The sequence below is a fragment of the Ovis canadensis genome, chromosome 2 (genome assembly GCF_042477335.2).
Source record: "Ovis canadensis isolate MfBH-ARS-UI-01 breed Bighorn chromosome 2, ARS-UI_OviCan_v2, whole genome shotgun sequence".
Taxonomy (NCBI): domain Eukaryota; kingdom Metazoa; phylum Chordata; class Mammalia; order Artiodactyla; family Bovidae; genus Ovis; species Ovis canadensis.
The window spans coordinates 246,533,799-246,555,904 of record NC_091246.1 but is presented as its reverse complement, the minus strand read 5'-3'; the positions used below and the strand labels follow the sequence as shown (position 1 = coordinate 246,555,904).

The following is a 22,106-nucleotide window of genomic DNA, read 5'->3' as shown; positions in this document are numbered from 1 at the left end:
TGTCTTGCAGAATCTTAGTTATTGGCCCAGGAAGCAAACCTGGACCCCAGCAGGGAACACACAGAGGAGTCCTAACCACTGGGGTGCGTGCCTGTGTGCTCGGCCGTGGCCGACTCTTTGCAACCCCAAGGACGGTAGCCCACCAGGCTCCTCTATCCATGAAATTTTCCAGGCAAGAATACTGGAGTGGGTTATCATTTCCCACTCCAGGGGATCTTCTTGACTCGCATCTCCTGCATTGGCAGGAGGATTATTTTTCACTGAGCCACCTGGGAAGCCCCCTAACCATCGGACCTCTAAGGAATTCCCAGGGTCCTCAATTTTAAAATAAGGCAAACAAGCCTCATTGGGTGGCTTGAGGATGAAATAGAATGGCATGAATTTCATGGCACCAAGTCCAGCACACAGTGGGTGCTAAATACCCGCTAAATCGCCCCTGACATCCCAGACCTGGGTGGTGCCCTGCCCTGGGGCTGGCAGTCATCTCCACAGACTGCAGGCCTGCTCCCCAGACTCTGGGCTCCTGTCCAGAGACGTTGGCAGCTGCTGCCCTCTCGTGGGAAAGTGCAGGCACAGCCACCCCTGGGATCCCAGGGCCCTTGATATAACAGAAAAGAGGCCCAGTGGAACCAAGATTTTTGAGAACTTGAAAGTACTTCCTCAAACTCCACCCACCTCTATGCCCAATGCCCTCCCCTAAGTGTTGTTCTCCAGAAAAACCATTCCAGTGGCCAAGCCAGGTCCAGCAGGGGAGAAGGGTGACTCACAGCCAGTCTTGCCCTGTGCCTGGGGACCGCCACCCCCCACCCACCTGCGTATTTCCCTATAGTCAAAGTTATGGTTTTTCCAGTAGTCATTTTATGGATGTGAGAGTTGGGCCATAAAAAAGGCTGGGCACCGAAGGATTAATGCTTTTGAACTGTGGTGTTGGAGAAGACTCTTGAGAGTCCCTTGGACTGCAAGGAGATCCAACCAGTCCATCCTAAAGGAGATCAGTCCTGAATATTCATTGGAAGGACAGATGCTGAAACTGAAGCTCCAGTACTTTGGCCACCTGATGCGAAGAACTGACTCATTAAAAAAGACCCTGATGCTGGGAAAGATTGAAGGTGGGAGGAGAAGGGGAGGACAGAGAATGAGATCATTGGATGGCATCACCAACTCAATGGACATGAATTTGAGCAAGTTCTGGGAGATGGTGAAGGACACGGAAGCCTGGCGTCCATGGAATCGCCAAGAGTCGGACACGACTGAGCGACTGAACAACACCAACCAACCCACAGAAGAGCCTCTCTGAATCCTCCCTGCAGGTGAAGAAACTCGGGCCCCGCGGCTGAGGGTTCAGCGCTGCGCCCGTCTGTCCTTACACGGGTAGCTCCTGTCCCTGGTGAATCTGCAGAGGTGGCCTTCCAGCAGGACCATGAAACAGGGAGGGCTGAACTTGGCTAGTTTTCTGTCTCGCGATGACTGGGGACATTTCAGAAAGCAGGTCGGATAAGAGGCAGGGTGGGATGTGGGGAGACTGGGTACCCGGCCCGCCTCTGGCTTCCCTCGCATCTCCTCGCGGTGCTCGGCCTGGAAGTGCTCCCGGGCTCCTCCAGGCTAGGCGGGACGCGGAGGCCCGGTTTCGTTCCGGGAGAGGAAAGTGAAGGAAGGAGACACCGCCGGCCGGTAGGGTGTGTGGAGCAGGAGCCCCGGCGCGCCTCCCTCGCTGCACTCGCGAGCCAGCAGCGCCGCCGTGCGCCGGACCCCGCGCCCCCGCGCGTCCCGCCCCGGCGCCCAGGCCCGGCCCCGGCCCCGCCCGCGCCCGCGCCGCCGCGGCTCCGCGTCCGCGGCCACCCCGCCCGGAGCCGCCGCCATGGGCCGGACCCGGCCGGGCGAGCGCGGGCCTCCGGGCCCCGGCCCCGCCGCGCCGCCCGCGCCCCCGCCGCGCCGCGCCCGCGCCCTGGCGCTGCTCGGGGCGCTGCTCGCCGCCGCCGCGGCCGCCGCCGCCGCCCGGGCCTTCGCCCGCTACAGCGAGGCCCAGGCGGCCGCGAGGCAGGTCCGAGTCGGCGGGAGGGCGCGGCGGCCGGCCGGGGACGCTCGGGTGGGCGCGGGCGGCGGGGCTCGCCGACGGGCAGGGCTCCGAGGGGCCGGGGGCCGGTGGGGGACGGGGCGGGGATGGAAGGGCAGCCTGACCGGAGGGGGACGGGGCCAGAGGGCCGGGAGGGCGGCCGGGAAGGAAAGGCGGGGGCTCAGAGAACGGGCGGGCTAGGAAGGACTGACGGGGGTGAGCAGACGGGCCCGAGTGAGGCCGGGGCTGGGACGGCTCCTAGGGGAGCGGGCGGACGGGTGACTAGGACAGTTCACCGCAGACAAAGCACTGAGCGCAGCTGGGACCCGAGCATCCGGGCGGGGCCGGGGGCGCTGGGACGGTGGGGAGGGGAGACCAGGGAGGACGATGGGTGGACCAAGAGGGTGACTCTAGATGGATTCGGATACGAAGCAGGCTCTCAGAGAGGGGACAGTGGACGAAGGCTCGGAGTGTAGCAGGGACCGAGAGGGATGGGAACGGGGGACCTGGGCTCTGTGGCGTGCAGAAGTGGCATTTGGACAGATGTTTCGGAGATGGATGGACTGAAAGAACTCGGGAAGGTGAGAGCGGTTTGGGATACCAGTGGGTATCCGGTTGCTCAACTCAGAGCCTCCTCCCAAGCAGGATTCAGCACTGAAAACCCTGGGGACAGAAGGCCTCTTCCTCTTCTCCTCCCTGGACACTGACCGGGACATGTACATCAGCCCCGAGGAGTTCAAGCCCATCGCTGAGAAGCTGACAGGTACCAGGAGAGGCTGGGGACCCGGGAGGGGGGACCCGGGAGGAGGGCCCTGGGGCACCGCCCTCTGGTTCTTGCTCTGTGTCTGCTCTGAGCAGGAGGACTGCCTGGAGTAGGAGGCGGCTGCCCTGGGGTTCAGAGATACTTTCTAGCAGGTGGTTTGGGCAAGCTGCCTCACCATGAGTACACACAAACAAAGACACACACACACAGACACACATACAGACAGACACACAGAGACACACAGACACACATACACAAACACAGACACACACACATGCTTGAGCCTGTTCTCACAGGTGAATATTACAAGCTAACATTCTGTGACCCCTTCCTCAGGACCAGACATCACTTGAAGCACCTTCAGCTGCCCTGGGCTTTAGAGGTACTTTCTAGCGGGTGGTTGGGGCAAGCTGCCTCACCATGAGTACACACACATGCACGCACACACACCCCTTTCCGAGCTTGTTCTCCTCACGGGTGAATATTACAAGCTAACATTCTCTGACCACTTTCCCAGGACCAGACTCACTTTAAGCACCTTCTGAGTTATCTCTTAGCAGTGCCTGTGAGATGGATGCTGACCTGATCCTCACATGTATACTTTGAGAGACTGGGGAGAGGAAGGCTCTCCAGCCTGCCCAGGAAGAAAAGGTGTGAGGAGGGTGCAGGGCGAGGATTAGGGAGCCTCTGTCTTCAGGTCCTGCACCAGCTGATTTGAGGATTAGAGAAAACGTCTGCAAAGTGCAGTAGATGGTCAGTGGCGTGGTGTGTGTGCTCAGTCGTGTCTGACTCTTTGCGACCTTGTAGACTGTAGCCTGGGGAAGGCGATGGCGCCCACTCCAGTACTCTTGCCTGGAAAATCCCATGGACGGAGGAGCCTGGTGGGCTGCAGTCCATGGGGTTGCAAAGAGTCGGACACGACTGAGCGACTTCACTTTCACTTTTCACTTTCATGCATTGGAGAAGGAAATGGCAACCCACTCCAGTGTTCTTGCCTGGAGAATCTCTGGGACGGGGGGAGCCTGGTGGGCTGCTATCTATGGGGTCGCACAGAGTCGGACATGACTGAAGCGACTTAGCAGCAGCAGCAGCAGCAGCAGACTGTAGCCTGTCAGGTTCCTCTGTTCATGGAATGTTCCAGGCAAGCATACTAGAGTGGGTTGCCATTTCCTACTCCAAGGGATCTTCCCAGCCTGGGGATTGAACTCGTGTCTCCTTCATCTCCTGCATTGGCAGGCAGATTCTTTATACCAATGCACCCCCTGGGAAGCCTGGATAATCAATAGACAGGAGCTATTGCTATTACTACTAAATATTAAACTTTCCTGGGGAACTGTCAGATTCCTATCCTACTTTGTCACCTGTTTTTGCCTGGATGTAATTTGACTTCGGTTGTAAAGATGAGCTAAAGCATTCTAATGAATTATAAAATGTCTCTTCCACCACTCCATCACCAGCCTAACCTCTGTGTCCATATCTTGTGATGTTTCTTGAACTTCTGATCTTGGGCATCTACTTGTTACCAAGATCGCCTGGTGTAAGTAGGTCAATAGATGGGAAAGACAGAAAGAGATATCAGCTGCTCTCAGGCAAGTAAGCGCCCGAGGTCCGAGATGGGCTTTCTGTGTCTCGGGATAGGGTTGGGTAGGTCAGCTTAGTCCCGGCCTGGTGGCACAGTCCCTGTCAGAGAAGAGTCAGATGAAAAATGCTAATTTGGTGGAGCAGACATGTCGGTGCCTCCCAGGGGCAGTCAGGTTCTGTCATGAAAGCAGATGGGCAAGTGCACAGGTCAGTCCCGTGCGGATTTGCTTTGACTTCGTATTTTGCATGCACTGCTCCGAGCAGCCACACAGCCACATCCTTGTCCTTTTCTGCGCCTAGAGAGCCAGAGTTCCCTCATAATGACGTGTTGGCCAAGCTTGCTGAGCTTGGGGATACTTTTAGTTTTTTTACACAAATCTTTTTCTCCATCAGGGAAAATAATCTCTCCCTGCATTACCACCTAAGCCACTGTGAGTACAAAACTGGACCAAGCTGTCGGATGAACAAAAAATAAAACCAAAAAGAAACACCACATCTAAGTAGGAAATAGAGCAAACAGGCCTCTCTAGGTGGTACAGTTATGTATGCCCAATTTTCTGCTTTGTAGCTTAACATTTTTACAAATTGTCTATAGTGAGCAAAGTTTACGTATAAGTTGGGAAATACAACTTTTTATTTAAAAACCAAAAAGCCACAACATGCAGGGCATTATTAGTCAGAATTATCTGTGAGAACAGTAAAATGATTGGATAAGGAAGCTGACCAGTAACCCTACATATTCCTGTTGCTCCGTTCCTCTGAGGTTTCCAGACTGCTGTTTGGAAATTTTGTTGCCTTGACTTAGAAATGCAGAAGTAACTGGGATGCTTTGGAACAGGGGTTTCCATCAGAAGCCACTGGAGGTAGGAGGGTGGGATGCTAATCAAAAGCACACTTTCTCCAGTTTCTAGCCCTTGGAGACTGACCCAGTAGGTCTGACTCGGGGTTCTGGGCATCTGTAGTTTAAAAAGGCATCCCGGTGATTCCAGCGATTCCTGGGTAAGCACTCCTTAGAATGTACCCATCCAGTCTGTCGATCCGTCAATAAACGCCAAGCAATGGTCTCTGCCCCCAAGAGAGCAGTCATGGCGAGGCCCACCCATGCTTCATTCCATTATCTGCGTCATGGGGCCCCTCCCTGCTATTTGAAAGACTACACACTTGGCAGGTCTCTGAGTAGGAAGAGATCCAATGAATCAAGTTCAGCTACTGTCAGTCCAGCCCCTCCTTATACCGATGGGGAAACAGGCCACCCAGGAAATCAGGGAGAAGCAGGTCTCCTGACTTCAGGACCAGCACTCTTTCTGTGACACCAAAGATTGCCTGATTCCACGTTCCCTGACCTCTCCGAGCAGCCCTTGCTTCTCCATGAGACCCCCATGACCGGACATGCATAGTAGCATGAACTCCCAGAAGGGCTGAGGGATTTGCCCCCCAAATAGTCCAGGAAATAGAGCTGACCTCACCCCAGAGATGGGCTGAGGGAAGGGGACCAGCCAGCCTGGCCTGGCAGAAGGAGCACACGTTAGGGTCAGAATTAGGCTTGAGCCCTAGCCCTGTGGATCCCCAACCCTGAAACCATTGGTAATAAGTCATACAGCTGATGTTTATTACGGCTTACTCTGTACCAGGCCTGGTGCTAACACCACGTGGATTACCTCATTTAATCCTCATAACAGGCCCCTGGGCCAACTACCACACAGCTGGTGAGGAGTGGGGCTGCTGCTTGAACCCAGGTCATCTGATTCCTGAGCCTTTGAGGAAACTTTGGAGAGCTTAATGTTCCCAGAAGAGAGTTGTGGTTGATTGCAGGTTTAGGGTACAACAGGCCCACGTTTGAATCCTGATTCATACCCGGCCTGGCTGTGTGTCCTTGGGAAGTGACTTCAACTCTCTGAGCCTCCAGTTTCTCATTTGTAACATGGAATTGATAATACTGCCTCACAGGACTACTGTGAAACTAAAACGTGATATATATAGGAGAAACTGTATATGCGGGATATACTATGTTGTATTCATTATACGTACACTTCGTATATCATATTGCTGCTGCTGCTGCTAAGTCGCTTCAGTCGTGTCCGACTCTGTGTGACCCCATAGACGGCAGCCCACCAGGCTCCCCCGTCCCTGGGATTCCCCAGGCAAGAACACTGGAGTGGGTTGCCATTTCCTTCTCCAGTACATGAAAGTGAAAAGTGAAAGTGAAGTCGCTCAGTCGTGTCCGACTCTTCACGACCCCATGGTCTCCTCCGTCCATGGGATTTTCCAGGCAAGAGTACTGGAGTGGGGGTGCCATTGCCTTCTCCGGTATATCATATTGGGTTGGCCCAAAAGTTCATTCGAGTTTTCCTGTAAGATGTTATGGTGATGTGATGTGATTAGTCACTCAGTCGTGTCCGACTCTTCACGACCCCATGGACTGTAGCCTATCAGGCTCCTCCGTCCATGGGATTTTCCAGGCAATAGTACTGGAGTGGATTGCCATTTCCTTCTCCAGGGGGTCTTCCCCACCCAGGGATCAAACCCGGGTCTCCCGCATTGTAGACAGACGCTTTACTGTCTGAGCCACCAGCCCAAATAACTTCTGGGCTAGCCCAATACATATACAATTTATTTGTATATGTTTGATAAATGATGTAATCTATATTGTTACTTTGGTGATTGTTACCTGTTACAACCTCCCACCCCCATCCCTCCCAAGCATGGCTTCCTTAATCACTGGCCCATGCGGACCATCCTAGGAAGTAAGGCCCTGCCGTCTAAGGGAGGACCCCTGTCTGCTGGCCTGTGTCTCACAGGGTCGATTCCTACGGCCAACTACGAGGAAGAGGAGCTGCCCCCTGACCCCAGCGAGGAGACTCTCACCATAGAAGCCCGATTCCAGCCTCTGCTCCCTGAGTCCATGACCAAGAGTAAAGATGGGTTCCTAGGGGTAAGTCGGGGCAGGAGGGGCAGGGGGCCTCCCGGAGACAGGACCAGAGACGGGGGACCATCTGTGTGTACTTGCCTCCTGAGAATGGTCTGTGCTCTGCTCATCTTTCCTCCCTCCCTTCCCTCCCTCATCCAGTGCCCTCTGTGCACCCAGCGTGCCAGGCCCTGTCCCACCATCCAGGACCCCAGTCTGGTAGGGGAGCTAGGAGGGATACGCATGAACCTGTGACCCAGATGGCTCCCCAGAGGGAATGACCTCTGACAGCAACTGCAAGGGACGAAGGCTCAGGCCGGTGTCCACAGGGTAGGGAGGATCTGGCTGGAGGAAACAGCTGGTATGCTAGAGACCATGCCAATGCAGACAACTTGCTTATGATCATTACTTTCTACAGGTCAGTCTTCCACTCCAAGGCTGCGATTTCTGCAGGGCAAGGCCTGTGACACGCATTTGTGCATCCCCAGGGCCCTAGCACAGTACCTGGCCCCTGACAGGTGCTCTCTTGAGCTCCAATGAACTGGACCTGAAGTTTAGTCCCTGGCAGGGGCTCTGGAGTGGAGAATGACCCTGACAAGTGCCATCCTAACCAGCCCCACCTGAACCCAAGGCCCTGTGGACAAGGTCTCAAACCCTCCCAGGATCTGGCATCCCTAGGCCCTGCTGCCTTTCCCGCTCACTCCCCCGCCCTCTCCTCTCAGCTGTCCATGGCTCCAGATGTCCAGACTTTCCTCCACCTGTGAGCTAGCTCACATGCTGGTCCCTCGACCAAGAACGCCTTTTTTCTTTGCCTTGCCCACACCTGCTCAGCCTTTGTGTCTCAGCTGAACCATCACTTCAGCACAGACAAAGGCCTGAAGGCAGGAGATGCCTGGCAGGACCCCGAGGGCAGAGAGAGGGGGTGACTGGACCCCGGGCAGGGGCATCCCTATCAGTGGGACTGGAAGAGAAGTTGCCTGATGGCCCAGGGGCTCAGTTGCCTGACTTTGGCCTTCATTCTGCAGCAGCCAAATACCATAGTGTGTTTTGAAATAGGAGACATCCCTCATCAGATCTAGGCTTTCCAGGCCGGCAGCTGGGGAGAAATGGAAGGGAAGAAGGCCAGTTCCTAGGAGGGATGGGAAGACAGGAAGAGGGAAGGGGAGGCCTTGGTGATGGAAAAGAAGGACCACCCGAGGGATGCTGGGGAGGGAAGAAAGGCAGCACGGGGCTCCTAAAGGCAGGGGGTGGGGAGGGGTGGTTGGGGTATCTCAGGCTTCTGGCTGGTGGCCAGGTGCGTGGGGGACCCATTGCCTGATGGGAGCTGGAGGAGGGGCGCGGGTCTGGTAAGGAGGGTATGCGGCCAGTCTGGACTGCTGGAGTTGAGGTTCCTGAGGACGTCCGGGGGAGAGTCCAGCATGGTCTGGGTGGATAAGGTCCACCATTGATGGGCTCGAGTGCTGTCTGAGCAGATGAGTCCCTCCCACCGAGCGGAGAGAAGAGGTGCAGGGGCCCACTTGCACTAACAGGGGAGGTGGGGTCTGGAAGACCCCAGCCCTGCCTCCCTAGCTCAGGCCCCACCTTGCGGGCCGCTCCCCAAGAGCTCCAAAGCCTGTGAGCAGGACCAGCAGGCAGACAGGCTCCGCCTGGCCCCGGCCGGCCAGCCCTGCTTTGAGAGCTCCCCTCGCCACCTCAGCTTGTGCGTATGCCAGCAGACCAAAAGCCCGGGTGCCCCTGCCATCCCTGGGCTTCCTCACCCCCCTGCCTGCCCTGTTCTCTGCTCCCTATGCCCCGCCTCTCCAGGTCTCCCTGAGCCCAGGGCCCCTCACCAGGGAGGTGGAGGAGGGGACTTGTTACTGTCAAAGGTGGGACAGCTCTCTGGCGGCTGGGAGCCCTGAGCGGGGCCAGGCACTCACTGTCGTGGCAGCTGCTGTTGGTGACCGGTAAGGGCGGGGAAGAGCCACCAAAAGTGGGGCTCTGACCAGGGGACCTGCGTGGTCCAGGGCCTCCTCCTGCTCTAGGCCTGCACAGTGCCTGACCGCCCCCCCGCCCTCCTGCCCGTCACTCATCCGACAGCACTGGGGTGGATTACTGATGAGGAAATGGTCAGGGGAGGCCTTGGGCCCGGGGTGCCCAGCCAGCATGGCCCAGGCTACGCTTGAAATAGCGGTGCCCTTCCTCCCCCTCCTCTGTGGTCTCATCCTGCCCCTGCCCCTAGAGATTTCACCCAAAGGTGGCTTCTGCTCCCCCCACAGACTCCTGAATTTTTGTCACCCAGGACGTTAGCTGCAGGGAGGAGACTTGGAGGGGGAGCTAAGGGGGCAGAAAGCAGGGCAGGCGGAGGGGGTGAGGAAGCCCAGGGCGGGCCGGGGGCACATGGTGCTGGTCTGCTGGCTTATGCACAAGAGGGAAGTGGGACCTGGGCTTGAAAGGCGGGAAGAGGTGGTCAGGGCCTACCACACAGAGCCCCCCGTTCCAGTCCTAGGTGACCCTCCTGCTGCCTCGATTCCCCTGTCCTCGCAAGAGGTGTCTGGCCTGGGCTGGACCCGAGGGGCCTCAGGGGCACCACTTCCCAGGCTGGGGGCTGGGAGGGGCGAAGTGAGCCTCAGCTCTGGCAGGACGGTACCAGCCAGACTCACCCCGTCCTGACCAGAGCAGGAGCCTCCCAGTGCCTCTGTTTCCCGGGTTCGGGGGTTGGCTCAGGGCTCAAGGAGACCTCCAGGCAGCCTGGGAGGTTCTCAGTGCCCAGCGTGCTGGCGGTCTCCCTGCCCCAGGTCTCCCGCCTGGCCCTGTCTGGCCTCCGCAACTGGACCACGGCAGCCTCGCCCAGCGCTGTGTTTGCCGCCCGCCACTTCCGGCCCTTCCTCCCACCCCGGGGCCACGTGGAGCTGGGTGAGCCCTGGTGGATCATCCCCAGTGAACTGAGCGTCTTCACCGGCTACCTGTCCAACAACCGCTTCTACCCACCGCCGCCCAAGGGCAAGGAGGTGAGGGCAGCCCCATGGCCCCATGCCCCAGCCCTGCTCCTGGACCCCAAGGCGCCGGCCTGCCCCCCGCCCTGCACTCCTGCCTCCGTCCGGCCCCACCCCTGGTCCAGGGCCAACACTCAGCCAGGGGAGCAGGGTCCTCGCAAGCCAACCCCGGGTCCCACTGCCCTCCCCGCAGGTCATCATCCACCGGCTTCTGAGCATGTTCCACCCACGGCCCTTCGTGAAGACCCGTTTTGCCCCTCAGGGGGCCGTGGCCTGCCTGACTGCCATCAGCGACTTCTATTACACCGTGATGTTCCGGTGAGGGGTCCTGGCAGCCCCATCCCTGCTTTCACCTGGGCCTGGGACTCCAGGGCAGCACGGAAGGGTACAGCCCTGGGAGCCAGGGCCAGGCCCTGCCACCACCATCACCACCACGTACCGCCCTGCGGGCCTGGCCAAGCAGCTTTGCTCTCTGAGCCTCACGTTCCTCCTCACGCACCGGGGAGGGGGTGGCTTCCTCCAGGAGGAAGGAAAAAGTGCTGAGTGTGCTTTAGCATGGGGCTGGTGGCCGTGACTGTCATCCACATGGAAGGGGGTGCATAAGAGCTGTGACACCAGGTCACACAGCCCCTGGAGAGGCTGTGAGAGCTCAGAGGAGGGTCAGCTATGCTTCCAGGGAAGGCGCAGGGAAGCTGGGCCCTGAAGGTAGGGCAGCGCCTTGTGGGCCTCCCCTCTCCCTGCCCCATACACTTCTGCCCCACCCAGAGTCTGGCCATCCCTGTGTGGGTTCCAGGCTTTGGGGCAGAAGGGGGCAGGCAGGCAAGCTCTGCTCAGCCAGGGATCCCGCTCCCAGCTGGCTCCCTTCCCTCCAGCATCCACGCCGAGTTCCAGCTCAGCGAGCCCCCCGACTTCCCCTTCTGGTTCTCCCCCGGCCAGTTCACTGGCCACATCATCCTTTCCAAAGATGCCACCCACGTCCGTGACTTCCGGCTCTTCGTGCCCAACCACAGGTGAGAGCCTCCATCCCACCCCAGCATCCTGCTCCCATGTGCCCCCCGACAGTTCCCGGAGTTCAGCCCCCCTCAGTCTCTCCCCAGAGCCCCTTCTCTTGGGAAGCACCTGGAGCTGACCTCGGAGGAGGCAGTATGAGGTGGTCGGGGGCAGGGAGGTGGTCATTCCATCATCCCAGGCAGCACCTGGGACACGCTTATGGGATGATGGAGTGACCAGCCAGCTCTGCGCTGGGACCTAAGGCACCAGCCCGCAGCCCCTCCCTGAAGCTGGAGCCCCGCTGCTCATTCTGCTGACAGACTCGTGACTACACCTTGCCCTGGCACCCTAGGGAAAGGCTGGCAGGTGGGCAGGGGCCTGACTGGTGGGGGTGCAGGAAGCCTTCCCAAAGGAAGGGACATCTGTGCAGCGACCTGGGGGCTGAGGAGGGTTTAGCAGAGGGAACAGCACATGCGGAGACCTAAGGGGAAGGCCCTCCTTGCCTGTAGTTGCTACCCCATACCCTGGGTGGGGACTGAGGGTGGCTTCTGGAAGGGCTTGATGCCAGCCACCTGCCTGCCTGTTCCACCTGCTCAGGGTCAGCCTCCTGTCGGGGGAACACGGGACACAGAGAGCCTTTCCAGCTTTGTCCCAGATGGCAAGCCCAGGGGGGCCTGAGTGACTGTACCAGGATGGTCCCCGGGCTGGGAGCCAAGTGCCAGAGCTAAGTCTCAGCTCTGGCACCAGTGGCTGTGGGCAAGGCCCTGGCCCCCTCCAGGCCTCAGTTTCCTCATCTGCTAGATGGGGGGCTGGGTCCTAGGCAGGAGTGAGAGGGTCGCTGGGACAGCCTGGGAAGAGAACCCAGGACCAGGAGCGACCTGCCATCCTCGTTCAGGGTTACCGAGGGCAACGAGGGGCCCATATGAAAATGATGAGGAAGGAGCGGCCCTCCTCCTCTCCCTTGCTCAGCAAGCATGTCCCTGTGCTGCGGGGGCTCAGCCCAGGGCACGCCTGCCCCCAGCCCAGGGGTGGAGGTGGGGGCCTGGACTGGATGAAACCGAAGGAGCAGGAGGCGCGGGTGGAGTGCCTGCTTCACCGGCCCAAGGTGGTTGGTAGCCTGCCCTGGGGCGCCCTCATGCGGTGGATCTGCGGGTTGCACATGATCAGGCCAGACTTCCCACTGGAGACAGTGGAGGAGGCCCGCAGCGGGAGGACGGCACCCGTTTCTCATTCCTGCCCTGCTCGAGGTGCTGGGGAGGCACTGATGGCCGCTGCCTCTAAGAGTCATGGGTCGCAGGCAGTGCGTGAGCCGTGGAGGTGGAAGCCCTTGGTAAACTGTAAAGGCCTGGGTCGGCGGAGGGTGGTGTGGGCCTAATGCCTTTGGAGGAGGCAGCCTGGCCAAAGAGAAGGTCCCAGGCTCTGCCGTCAGCGTCCCAGTGGCTCTGAGACCTTAGGTTCACCCTGCTGAGCCTCAGTGTCCTCATCTATCAAATGGGGCCAGCGTCAGGCTTTCGGCGAGATGAAGTCTGATGTCTGATGGGCTTTGATGATGGCGTTGTGCCCTGGGCGCCCTCTCCCGTCTCCAGGTCTCTGAATGTGGACATGGAGTGGCTGTATGGGGCCAGTGAGAGCAGCAACATGGAGGTGGACATCGGCTACATACCCCAGGTGAGCGCACAGGTGGTCCCTTCACGTGGTTAGTCATAGTCGTGTCCGACTCTTTGCGACCCCAGGGTCTGTAGCCCACCAGGGTCCTCTGTCTATGGGATTTCCCAGGCAAGAATACTGGAGTGGGTTGCCATTTCTTCTTCCAGAAGATCTTCCAGACCCAGGGATCGAACCCAGGTCTCCCGCATCTCCTGCATTGGCAGGCGGGTTCTTCACCACTGAGCCACCCAGGAAGCCCCAGGTTGGAAGGTGGGGCTTGGTGGCAGGGCCCTGCCACAGAGTCTTTCAGCTTGGCTGCAGGGAGACCCAGCTGGCTAGGAGCCTCAGGACAGGGAATGACAGAGTTCCTGGCAGGCACAGCCGGATCCTGGGAAGACACGTATTCCTGCACGCAGAGGCCAGCAGCTGCCAGGGGCCCTCAGCTGGCTTCCCTCGGTGGAGCCCTGGCGGGACAGTGGGCTCTGTACCAGACTCACTGCACAGCCTCGACTGGGCCCTGCCCTTCCCTGGGCCTGTCTCCCCACCTCTGCGATGAGTGACGTGTCTCTGAGGGTCTCTCGGGGCCCCTGGAGGACTCTTGCCCCTCACTGAGACATTCCTCACTGACCCCTGGCCCAGATGGAGCTGGAGGCGCTGGGCCCCTCGGTGCCCTCCGTGATCCTGGACGAGGATGGCAACCTGATCGACAGCCGCCTGCCCTCAGGGGAGCCCCTCCAGTTTGTGTTTGAGGAGATCCAGTGGCAGCGAGAGCTGAGCTGGGAGGAGGCAGCCCGGCGCCTGGAGGTGGCCATGTACCCCTTCAAGAAGGTGAAGCAGGACAGCGGGCACGGGCAGGGGCGGGCTCCCTGGGGCTGGGATGAGAGCTGAGGAGCAGCAGGTGGGCCCTGGGCACCGAGTGCCAGGCAGGGCTGTGGCTGAGGCTGCCTCCCTGTGGGGCTCAGCCTGGACCAGGGAGCCGCCCCTTTGTCCTTCAGAACTTGGCAGAGCCATCCCCTGGCTCAGCATCTCACGCACACAACAAACATCCATGCATATGTACACACATATCCGTACATGTGCATACACACACACATATCCACTACAAATACACACACACCCACATGCACATCACATGCTCAGCCCCTGCAGTGGGACCCTGGCCGCACACAATAGCTTCTCTCTGTCCCCACTTGGCCCCAGGTCACCTACCTGCCGTTCACCGAGGCCTTTGACCAAGCCAAGGCCAAGAACAAGCTGGTGCACTCAATCCTGCTGTGGGGGGCCCTGGACGACCAGTCCTGCTGAGGTGAGGAGACCCCAGCAGTCCGTCGGGAGAGGAGGGTGGCGTCACTCCTCGTGGGTGCAGGAGGCTTTGAGACCACGGGACTCTGCTCTCAGAGCCCGAGGTTGCTTGAGGACTGCATGGGGCAGGGAGGTGGGGTGAGGGCTCTAGGGTGCTGTGCTGAGCTCCAAGGAAGCTGCTGGACTCAGAAGAAGGAGCCCAGCTCTGCCATCTTCAGCCAGGAGGCTTTGGCCAAGTGATTTCCCTTCCCAGACCTGAGTTTTCTCAGCAATAAGAGGATAACATACTTACCTCCCACCGTTGTGAAAACAGATGTGAAAGTGTCTGTGCTCTGGAAAGTGTTGCACACAAGTGAGAGAAAAACAGTGCCAAAGCCTGTATACTTTTCATTTAATCAGAAAATTACAACAAACACCCCGTGGTGCAAAGATCTCTGGGTGCCTGACGGGGGTTACAAAGAGGAGCAAACAGTGCCCCTGCCCTCGTCCAGCCAATCGACAAACATCCTGGATACCTCCTGTGCCTAGCCGTAGGCTAGATGCTGGGCATCCTGCATCGAGGAAGTCAGAAGCAGTCCCTGGGCTCAGGGAGCACACAGTGTGTGCAGAAGGCAGACACTACAAGTGTGGCAAGTTTGCACAAGGCAAGGTCCAGAGTGGCACAGGAGTGTGTAACAGGGGGGTCAGGGAAGGCTTACTTGAAAGAGTGACACAAGCTGAGACTCTGCAGGATGATTAAGGGTTTGTCGAGTGACAGGAGGAAGTGTTTTAGATAAATAGAAGGATAGTCTGTGCAGAGGTCCCGGGGCAGCATTTAGTGGATTTAAGAAGCTGTCAGTGTCTGCAAGCCCCTGGGCCAGGTGGGGGCCAACACCAAGTCTCAGCCCAGGATTCCAGTATGTTACTGATGTTAATTACAGCTACCAGGAATTCAGTACCTCTTCTGTGGCACTGTTTGAATCACTGTTATTTCACCTGGGTGCACAGAGTATTCTGTAGTCCCTGAGGTTTACTGCTGATTGAAATCCCAGTGAGACATGTGGGGTCCTGGCCTTGCTTCTCCCTGAACAGGTTCAGGGCGGACTCTCCGGGAGACGGTCCTGGAAAGTTCGCCCATCCTCGCCCTCCTCAACGAGAGTTTCATCAGCACCTGGTCCCTGGTGAAGGAGCTGGAGGACCTGCAGGTGAGTGGCAGGTGGGTGGCAAGAGCCCCATGGGAGCCCCTGGGACAGTGGAGCCCAGGCAGCAGGAGCATATACCCAACTGTCCCCGCAGACCAACCAGGAGAACCCATCCCACCAGAAGCTGGCCAGCCTGCACCTGGAGAAGTACAGCTTCCCCGTGGAGATGATGATCTGCCTGCCCAACGGCACTGTGGTAGGTCCCCGCCAGCCGGCCTCAGCTGCGGGCAGAGGAAGCAGAGAGCCAGGGCTGTGGCTTATAGACCTCATCATCCCGGTCTGACTCTGCCGCCTCCTGGCTGGTCTCTTAGCCAGTCAGAGCCTCAGTTATCCCCTGATGTCCCCTCGGCCTGCCTGCAGGTGTCGGGACCTTCCCTCAGAATGGGGACCTCAGGAGCACTCTGGGGCACAGTGGGCAGCAGAGTGGACAGGAATGTAACCCAGAAGGGAAGTCTCACCTCAGACCATTGCAGCCAGCCCTGGCATGGCAGGGATGGGGGGTGGCAGGGAGCAGGCCTGGTGGCAGCAAAAAAGACCTGACACCACCCAGGCGGAGGCAAGACCCCCGCTCTCCCTGAGGGCCCCTGACACAGCACTCACGTGCTCAAGCGGGATTCGCACATGAGACCGATGATCACTAATGCTGATTTTTACAAACTGAGGCTCAGAAGAGTGCAGAGACGTGGCAAGAGCCACACAAGGAAGAAGCATAGCCGGCTCTGAAAATAGGCGCCCACCTGTGAGCCTCAGCATCGCTTGCTCTTCTGAGCAAGCTGCTCCTTCTCCCTTCAGTCCTGGGGGATGGGCAGGGTGGGAGGTCAGCAGGCGGGGAGCAGCGCAGGAGCGAGAGCTGGGTTGGCCCAAGCATCAGTCCCTTAGTCGTGTCCGACTCTGCGACCCCACGGACAGTAGCCCACCAGTCTCCTCTGTCCGTGGGATCCTCCAGGCAAGGAGTGGGTTTCCACTCCCTTCTCCAGGGGATCTTCCCGACCCAGGGATCAGACCGCGATTTTATGCATTGTAGGCAGATTCTTTACCAGCTGAGCCACCAGGGAAGCTTCTGTCTCAGGCTCAGGGAAGGGAAGGCCTCAGGGTATCAGCCAGATCACACTGGTCCATGGACGAAACCCCCTTAGTGGACCCAGCCCAGCAGGGCCCCAGGTGGCGGAGCTGGGCAGACAGGACTCCGCCTGGGCGGTGGGTGGCCTGCACTCTCCCGTTCGTTTACTGGGCACCCGCCCTTAAGGTACTCACTAGCTGGAGTGGGAGGCTGATGGGGACACAGGCCTGGGCATGCAGGTATTTTGACAGAAGTGAGTGTGGATTTCAGGGGTTGTGGGATCAGAGACAAGAGGGTCAAAGGGCACAGAGGCGGGGTTGGGGGGAGGGGTGATATTGAAAGGCCTTAGGTTTTTGCTTGGTGGGCGAGGTGTGGAGCCCTGGAGGCAGAGGAAGCCCTGTGAGCGGAGAAAGAGGGGAACAGTTCCCGCGGTGCTCATGCTCGTGGCTGCCCAGCCTGCCCGTCATCTGCCCAGACGAGGAAAGTCGAGGCCGCAGCGGGCACTGGGCCCCCCACCTCTGTTCTCCTCACCCAGCTCTTCCCCCAGGTCCACCACATCAACGCCAACTACTTCTTGGACATCACGTCCATGAAGCCTGAGGACATTGAGAACCACGTCTTCAGCTTCTCGTCCACCTTTGAAGACCCGTCCACGGCCACCTACATGCAGTTCCTGAAGGAGGGCCTCCGGCGCGGCCTGCCCCTCCTCCAGCCCTAGTGAGCCTGCCACAGTGAGACCCCAGCTGGACAGGGAGCAGGACAGGCCTCTCCTCCTGGGAGCGCCAGAGCAGCCTTCCCATGTGTCACACACCAAGCCCTTCGCTCCACCGCTCAGGCTGCCTGGGGGGACTGGGGTCAGCTAATGGCGGCCATCCGAGCTTTGCCTTGGAGGTGGGTGGACAGGGGGTCCTTGGCTGACCTTGAGTGCTGGCTGTCACCGCCAGCCTTTAACTACGTTCCTGGCTCTGGTAGCTGCTTGAGACCCCAAAAGAGACGGCCTGGGGTCATCTCCTCAGACCTCCCCCACTCAGGCACATAGTCCTGGCCCTTGCAGGGCGAACAATAGGGAAAAATGGGTGCTAAAAAGACAGGGCCACCCCCTCTCCTTACCTTCACCCCTTCCAAAAGAGACATCAAGAAGCCTTGGCCTGGGGTGGGGAGAGGCTGCCAAGGAAGCACTCCTGTCTGTCTGGAGGCTTCTTCCAGGCCAGAGGCCTGCCTGGCTGCCCTCCTGCGCCTGGGGTCCCCTGCCCAGGTGACGTCAGCCTTCCGGAAGCTCTGAGCAGAACCCTTCTTCAGAAGGGGAAATCGTACTGTACCCTGCTGCTCTCCAGACCACTCAATCCAACCTGACGAAAGGACCCCAGAACCTGTTTCAGGACTTCCTGGAGGCCTGCTCTCTGGGAGGTTTACAGTGAAGGAGGCTTCTGCCCTTGACAAGAAGTCCACTGAGGCCAAGGGCCTCAGCTTCCCCTACGGCCTACCCCAGCATGGGTGACAGCGAGACTCATGGAGCCAGTGTCTCCGTAACAGCCCCCATCTGCTCCCCACCCCAGACCTCAGCTCCACAGAAACGTCTCCCAGAGGTCACAGCCTCCCCCAGAGCAAGCGCTGTCCCATCTCTCAGGCCGCCCAGACCAGGTTATCTACCGCTGGGCGGCCACCAACTCTCCTTGGCCCCTGAGTCCACATCCCGAGCCACTGACCATGGCCAGTCTTTTTTTTTTTTTATACATGCAGAAAGCGTTTTTATGTGAACTTTCTCACAGTTTATATGTATTTTTGATAGCCCCAGCACTGAGGAGAAAGAAGGGGGCAATGGTGTCCCCCCAGCAGCCGCCCCATGATGGCTGGATCTGAAAGCTTAGGTGGATCCAGCTTGATATCTTTGCAGTTGCTTCTGTGGGAAGAAAACATCCCCTTCTCTTCCTCCTTCTCGACCAACTTTTTAAAAATAGTCCCCAGAGGGTCCGTATACCCCCAACTGTATCCTTATCCTCCACTCAGGCCCATGAGGAGCCCTGGGGCTTTCACGAAGGCCCCTCCTCACCCCTACGTATCCCGCCCCCACCCCCTACCCCCCCACCCCACTGGGGTCGGGGGGCTCCCTCTTCAGCCTGAAAGGGGAAGGAAGGCAAACATCTCAGATGCACTCCCCAGCCTCCCACCTGTGAGTCCCCCCGCCACCGCTAGAGTTTCCACACTGAGCCTTCCTCACAGGCTTGTTCTCGATGTTGTATCGCGTATCACGATAATAGCTAGTTACTGAGCGCTTTCCCTGTCTAAGGCACCCTGTTAAGATGACATGTATTTTCTCATTTACTCCTCACAACAAAGGACGCGAGGCGGGTAGCCGTCATTCCTGTCTTGTAGATGAAGGAACTGAGTCTCAGGGAAGCGAAGTGACTTGCCCAAGGCGACTCGGTGGTGGGCTTGACATTCAGCCTGTGTCTTGATGTTGGGAGTGTTTTGTCTTGTCCTTCCCACCTCTCCCCTGCCTGTTTTCACCGAGGCGAAAAAGAAAGCCTTTCAAACCAAAATGTCAGGTTCCCCTGTCTTCTTTAGAGCAAATGAGGCGCGAGCCAGCAAGTTCGGCCAGGTTCTTTGTGTCCCTCCTGGGAGGCAGCTTAAAGGGAGGGAGGGCACTAAGCCTGTCTCAGTGCTTCCATCTTGGGTGGCAGTAACCCGTCCCACTAGCCACCTGGTGTCCGAAGACATTCAGCCCTCCCACCCAGCAGGCTCCTCCCCTCATGCTGGGCTAAGAAGGCCGAGGCCATGATGAGGGATCCTTGTCCCTTGGAAGGTGATGCTTGCACTTCCTGAATCCTCTCCTGATGCCTCTGCCTGATCCCCTACTGTGTTCAAAGGCTCATGGTGGCGGAGGCCCCCAGCTGCCCTCTTGTCACCCCTCCTCCACTTCCCTCCTCTGTCCCCAGTGTGTCCTATAATAAAATTGAAGAGATTAGGGTGGTTCTAAGTGCCTTTCCTTTCAGCCGGATGTTGTTCTGTTCTGTTCTCCATCTCACTCCTCTGCTGGAGAGTTGATACTTTTGAACTGAGAGGTCCTTGGACCACAAGATCAAACCACTCAATCCTAAAGGAAACCAACCCTGAATATTCACTGGAAGGACTGATACTGAAGGTGAAGCTTCAATACTTTGGCCACCTTATGCAAAGAATGGACTCATTGGAAAAGACTCTGATGCTGGGAAAGATTGAAGGCAAAAAGAGAAGGGGGCAGCAGAGGATGAGATAGCATCACCGACTCAATGGACGTGAATCACTAGAAAGACAGAGGAGGCTGGTGTGCTATAGTTCGTGGGGTTGAAAGGAGCCAAATTAGTGACTGAACAACAACATTTTCGGGAGTTGGCAGATGGCCAAGGGAGCATGGCTGGAATCCCTCTGGGACTAGTTTATTTGTCACCAGAAGCTTGAGTAACTTGCTTAAAATAAATTTGTGATAGACCTAGAGAACTTATTATTTTTAGAATCTGGTGTTCTGTGTTGAGAAAGATTCTGAAGTTAAATCCATCATCTTAGAGCCTGAGATACGCATTAGGTAATTTTTTTTTCTTTTTGAGGGTGTGAACTTAAGGAAAAACCTGTAAAAGAAGGGTTGAAGAAGTTAGTTCAGCTGCTCAGTCATGTCCGTCTCTTTGCGACCCCATGAACTGCAGCACGCCAGGCCTCCCTATCCATCACCAACTCCCAGAGTCCACCCAAACCCATGTCCATTGAGTCAGTGATACCATCCAACCATCTCATCCTCTGCCGTCCCCTTCTCCTCCTGCCCTCAATCTTTCCCAGCATCAGGGTCTTTTCAAATGAGTCAGCCCTTCACATCAAGTGGCCAAAGTACTGGAGTTTCAGCTTCAGCATCAGTCCTACCAAAGAACACCCAGGATTGATCTCCTTTAGGATGGACTGGTTGGATCTCCTTGCAGTCCAAGGGACTCTCAAGAGTCTTCTCCAACACCACAGTTCAAAAGCATCGATTCTTTGGCGCTCAGCTTTCTTCACAGGCAATGGCACCCCACTCCAGTTCTCTTGCCTGGAGAGTCCCATGGACGGAAGAGCCTGGAGGGCTGCAGTCCATGGGGTCGCTGAGGGTCAGACACAACGGAGCGACTTCACTTTCACTTTCCACTTTCATGCTTTGGAGAAGGAAATGGCACCCCACTGCAGTGTTCTTGCCTGGAGAATCCCAGGGATGAGGGAGCCTGGTGGGCTGCCGTCTCTGGGATCGCACAGAGTCGGACACGACTGAAGCGACTTAGCAGCAGCAGCAGCAGCAGCAACTTTCTTCACAGTCCAACTCTCACATCCATACATGACTACTGGAAAAACCATAGCCTTGGCTAGATAGACCTTTGTTGACAAAGTAATGTCTCTCCTTTTTAATATGCTGTCTAGGTTGGTTATCACTTTCCTTCCAAGGAGTAAGTGCCTTTTAATTTCATGGCTATTGACGAAGAAAGGGGAAAGAAAGAACCTTGAGCAGAATTAGAATCTGAAAGCCAAACCTTGGCCAGATCACCAGAGAAAGGCTCTAGAGCATAAACCATACCGCCAAATTGAACTGGCCTCTTGTACCTTGTATCAGTTGCTCCTAGGCTTAGAGGTAGAGTAACTTATTAGGTTAGGGCTTCCATTCTGAGAATGGGGCAGCTGTGAGCAGCCAGCACAGCTGCTGGGGGATAGAGTCATGTGCTGGGTAAAAGGGATCTTTGGGAAAAACAAAGACTGCACTACCACATCCAAGGAAAGGCAGCTAGAATGGATTTGCAAGATCTGCCATTGTCCAGGATGGGAACGTGATGATTAAAGCAACAATTTCTCATCCTGGAAAGAGGGCTGGACCAAATTTCAAATTTTCATAATTTGCAGTATAGTGGGAATCAGGGTGGACACAGTCTCTGACTAGGACCAGCTACATAGTTTGCAGGGTCCAGTGCAAAATGAAAATGCAGGGCCCTTGTTGAAAAAAATTTTTTTTTGTTAATTTCAAGAGAGCAACAATAGGGCATTAAAGCAAGGAGTTTGTTTGATAGGAGGCCTGTGTGACAGCACAGATTCTCCCCACCATGAAGCCCATCTGTCCCTGGCAGCTGGGACTTTCAAGCTTAGAGGCCAAAGAACAGCAGCCTGGGAGCCAGGCATAGTCACACAAGTCAGAGGAGGGCATGTGACCCAGGCCTGGATGCCGTGGTGACCAAGACTCCAGGGGGTTGAGCACAAAAAGGGAGTGCGTGAGCGAGGCTGGAAGGAATGTGGGTCTCTTTTGCAATGCCTCTGGTGTCTTGCTTCTTGGGCTACCCATCTGAGCAACCAACTCACAATATATCGTGGTGGGTATGAGTGTGTGATACACAACAGCTAAAATAAAAGAAAGCCACAAAGCACTGGAGGGCAAGAGGCAAGAGGAGAAAGAAGCTCATTTCTTGGTGCAGAGAAGACTGTAGAGGGTCTTGGCTGGGAAGCATAAACTGAAGGAATCAGAGGGAGGTGGGAGAGGGGTTGACGATGGGGGACACATGTACACCCATGGCTGATACATGTGAATGTATGGCAAAAACCACTACAATATTGTAAAGTAACTAGTCTCCAATTAAATAAATTCATTTACAAAAAATAAAAATAAATTGAAGG

The 22,106-nt window shown here is 57.1% G+C and overlaps 1 protein-coding gene across 1 annotated transcript; it reads left to right on the top strand.

The window, feature by feature from the left end:
• The first annotated feature begins 1,636 nt into the window (after positions 1 to 1,636).
• On the top strand, positions 1,637 to 19,419 carry SELENON (selenoprotein N). Its single transcript, XM_069575006.1, has 12 exons — positions 1,637 to 2,041; positions 2,699 to 2,816; positions 7,196 to 7,329; positions 10,077 to 10,289; positions 10,468 to 10,592; positions 11,147 to 11,284; positions 12,851 to 12,932; positions 13,551 to 13,739; positions 14,112 to 14,217; positions 15,285 to 15,397; positions 15,489 to 15,590; positions 17,002 to 19,419. The coding sequence occupies exons 1-12, from the start codon at positions 1,859 to 1,861 to the stop codon at positions 17,170 to 17,172; spliced, it is 1,674 nt and encodes a 557-aa protein (XP_069431107.1). The 5' UTR covers positions 1,637 to 1,858; the 3' UTR covers positions 17,173 to 19,419.
• Positions 19,420 to 22,106: the final 2,687 nt, after the last annotated feature.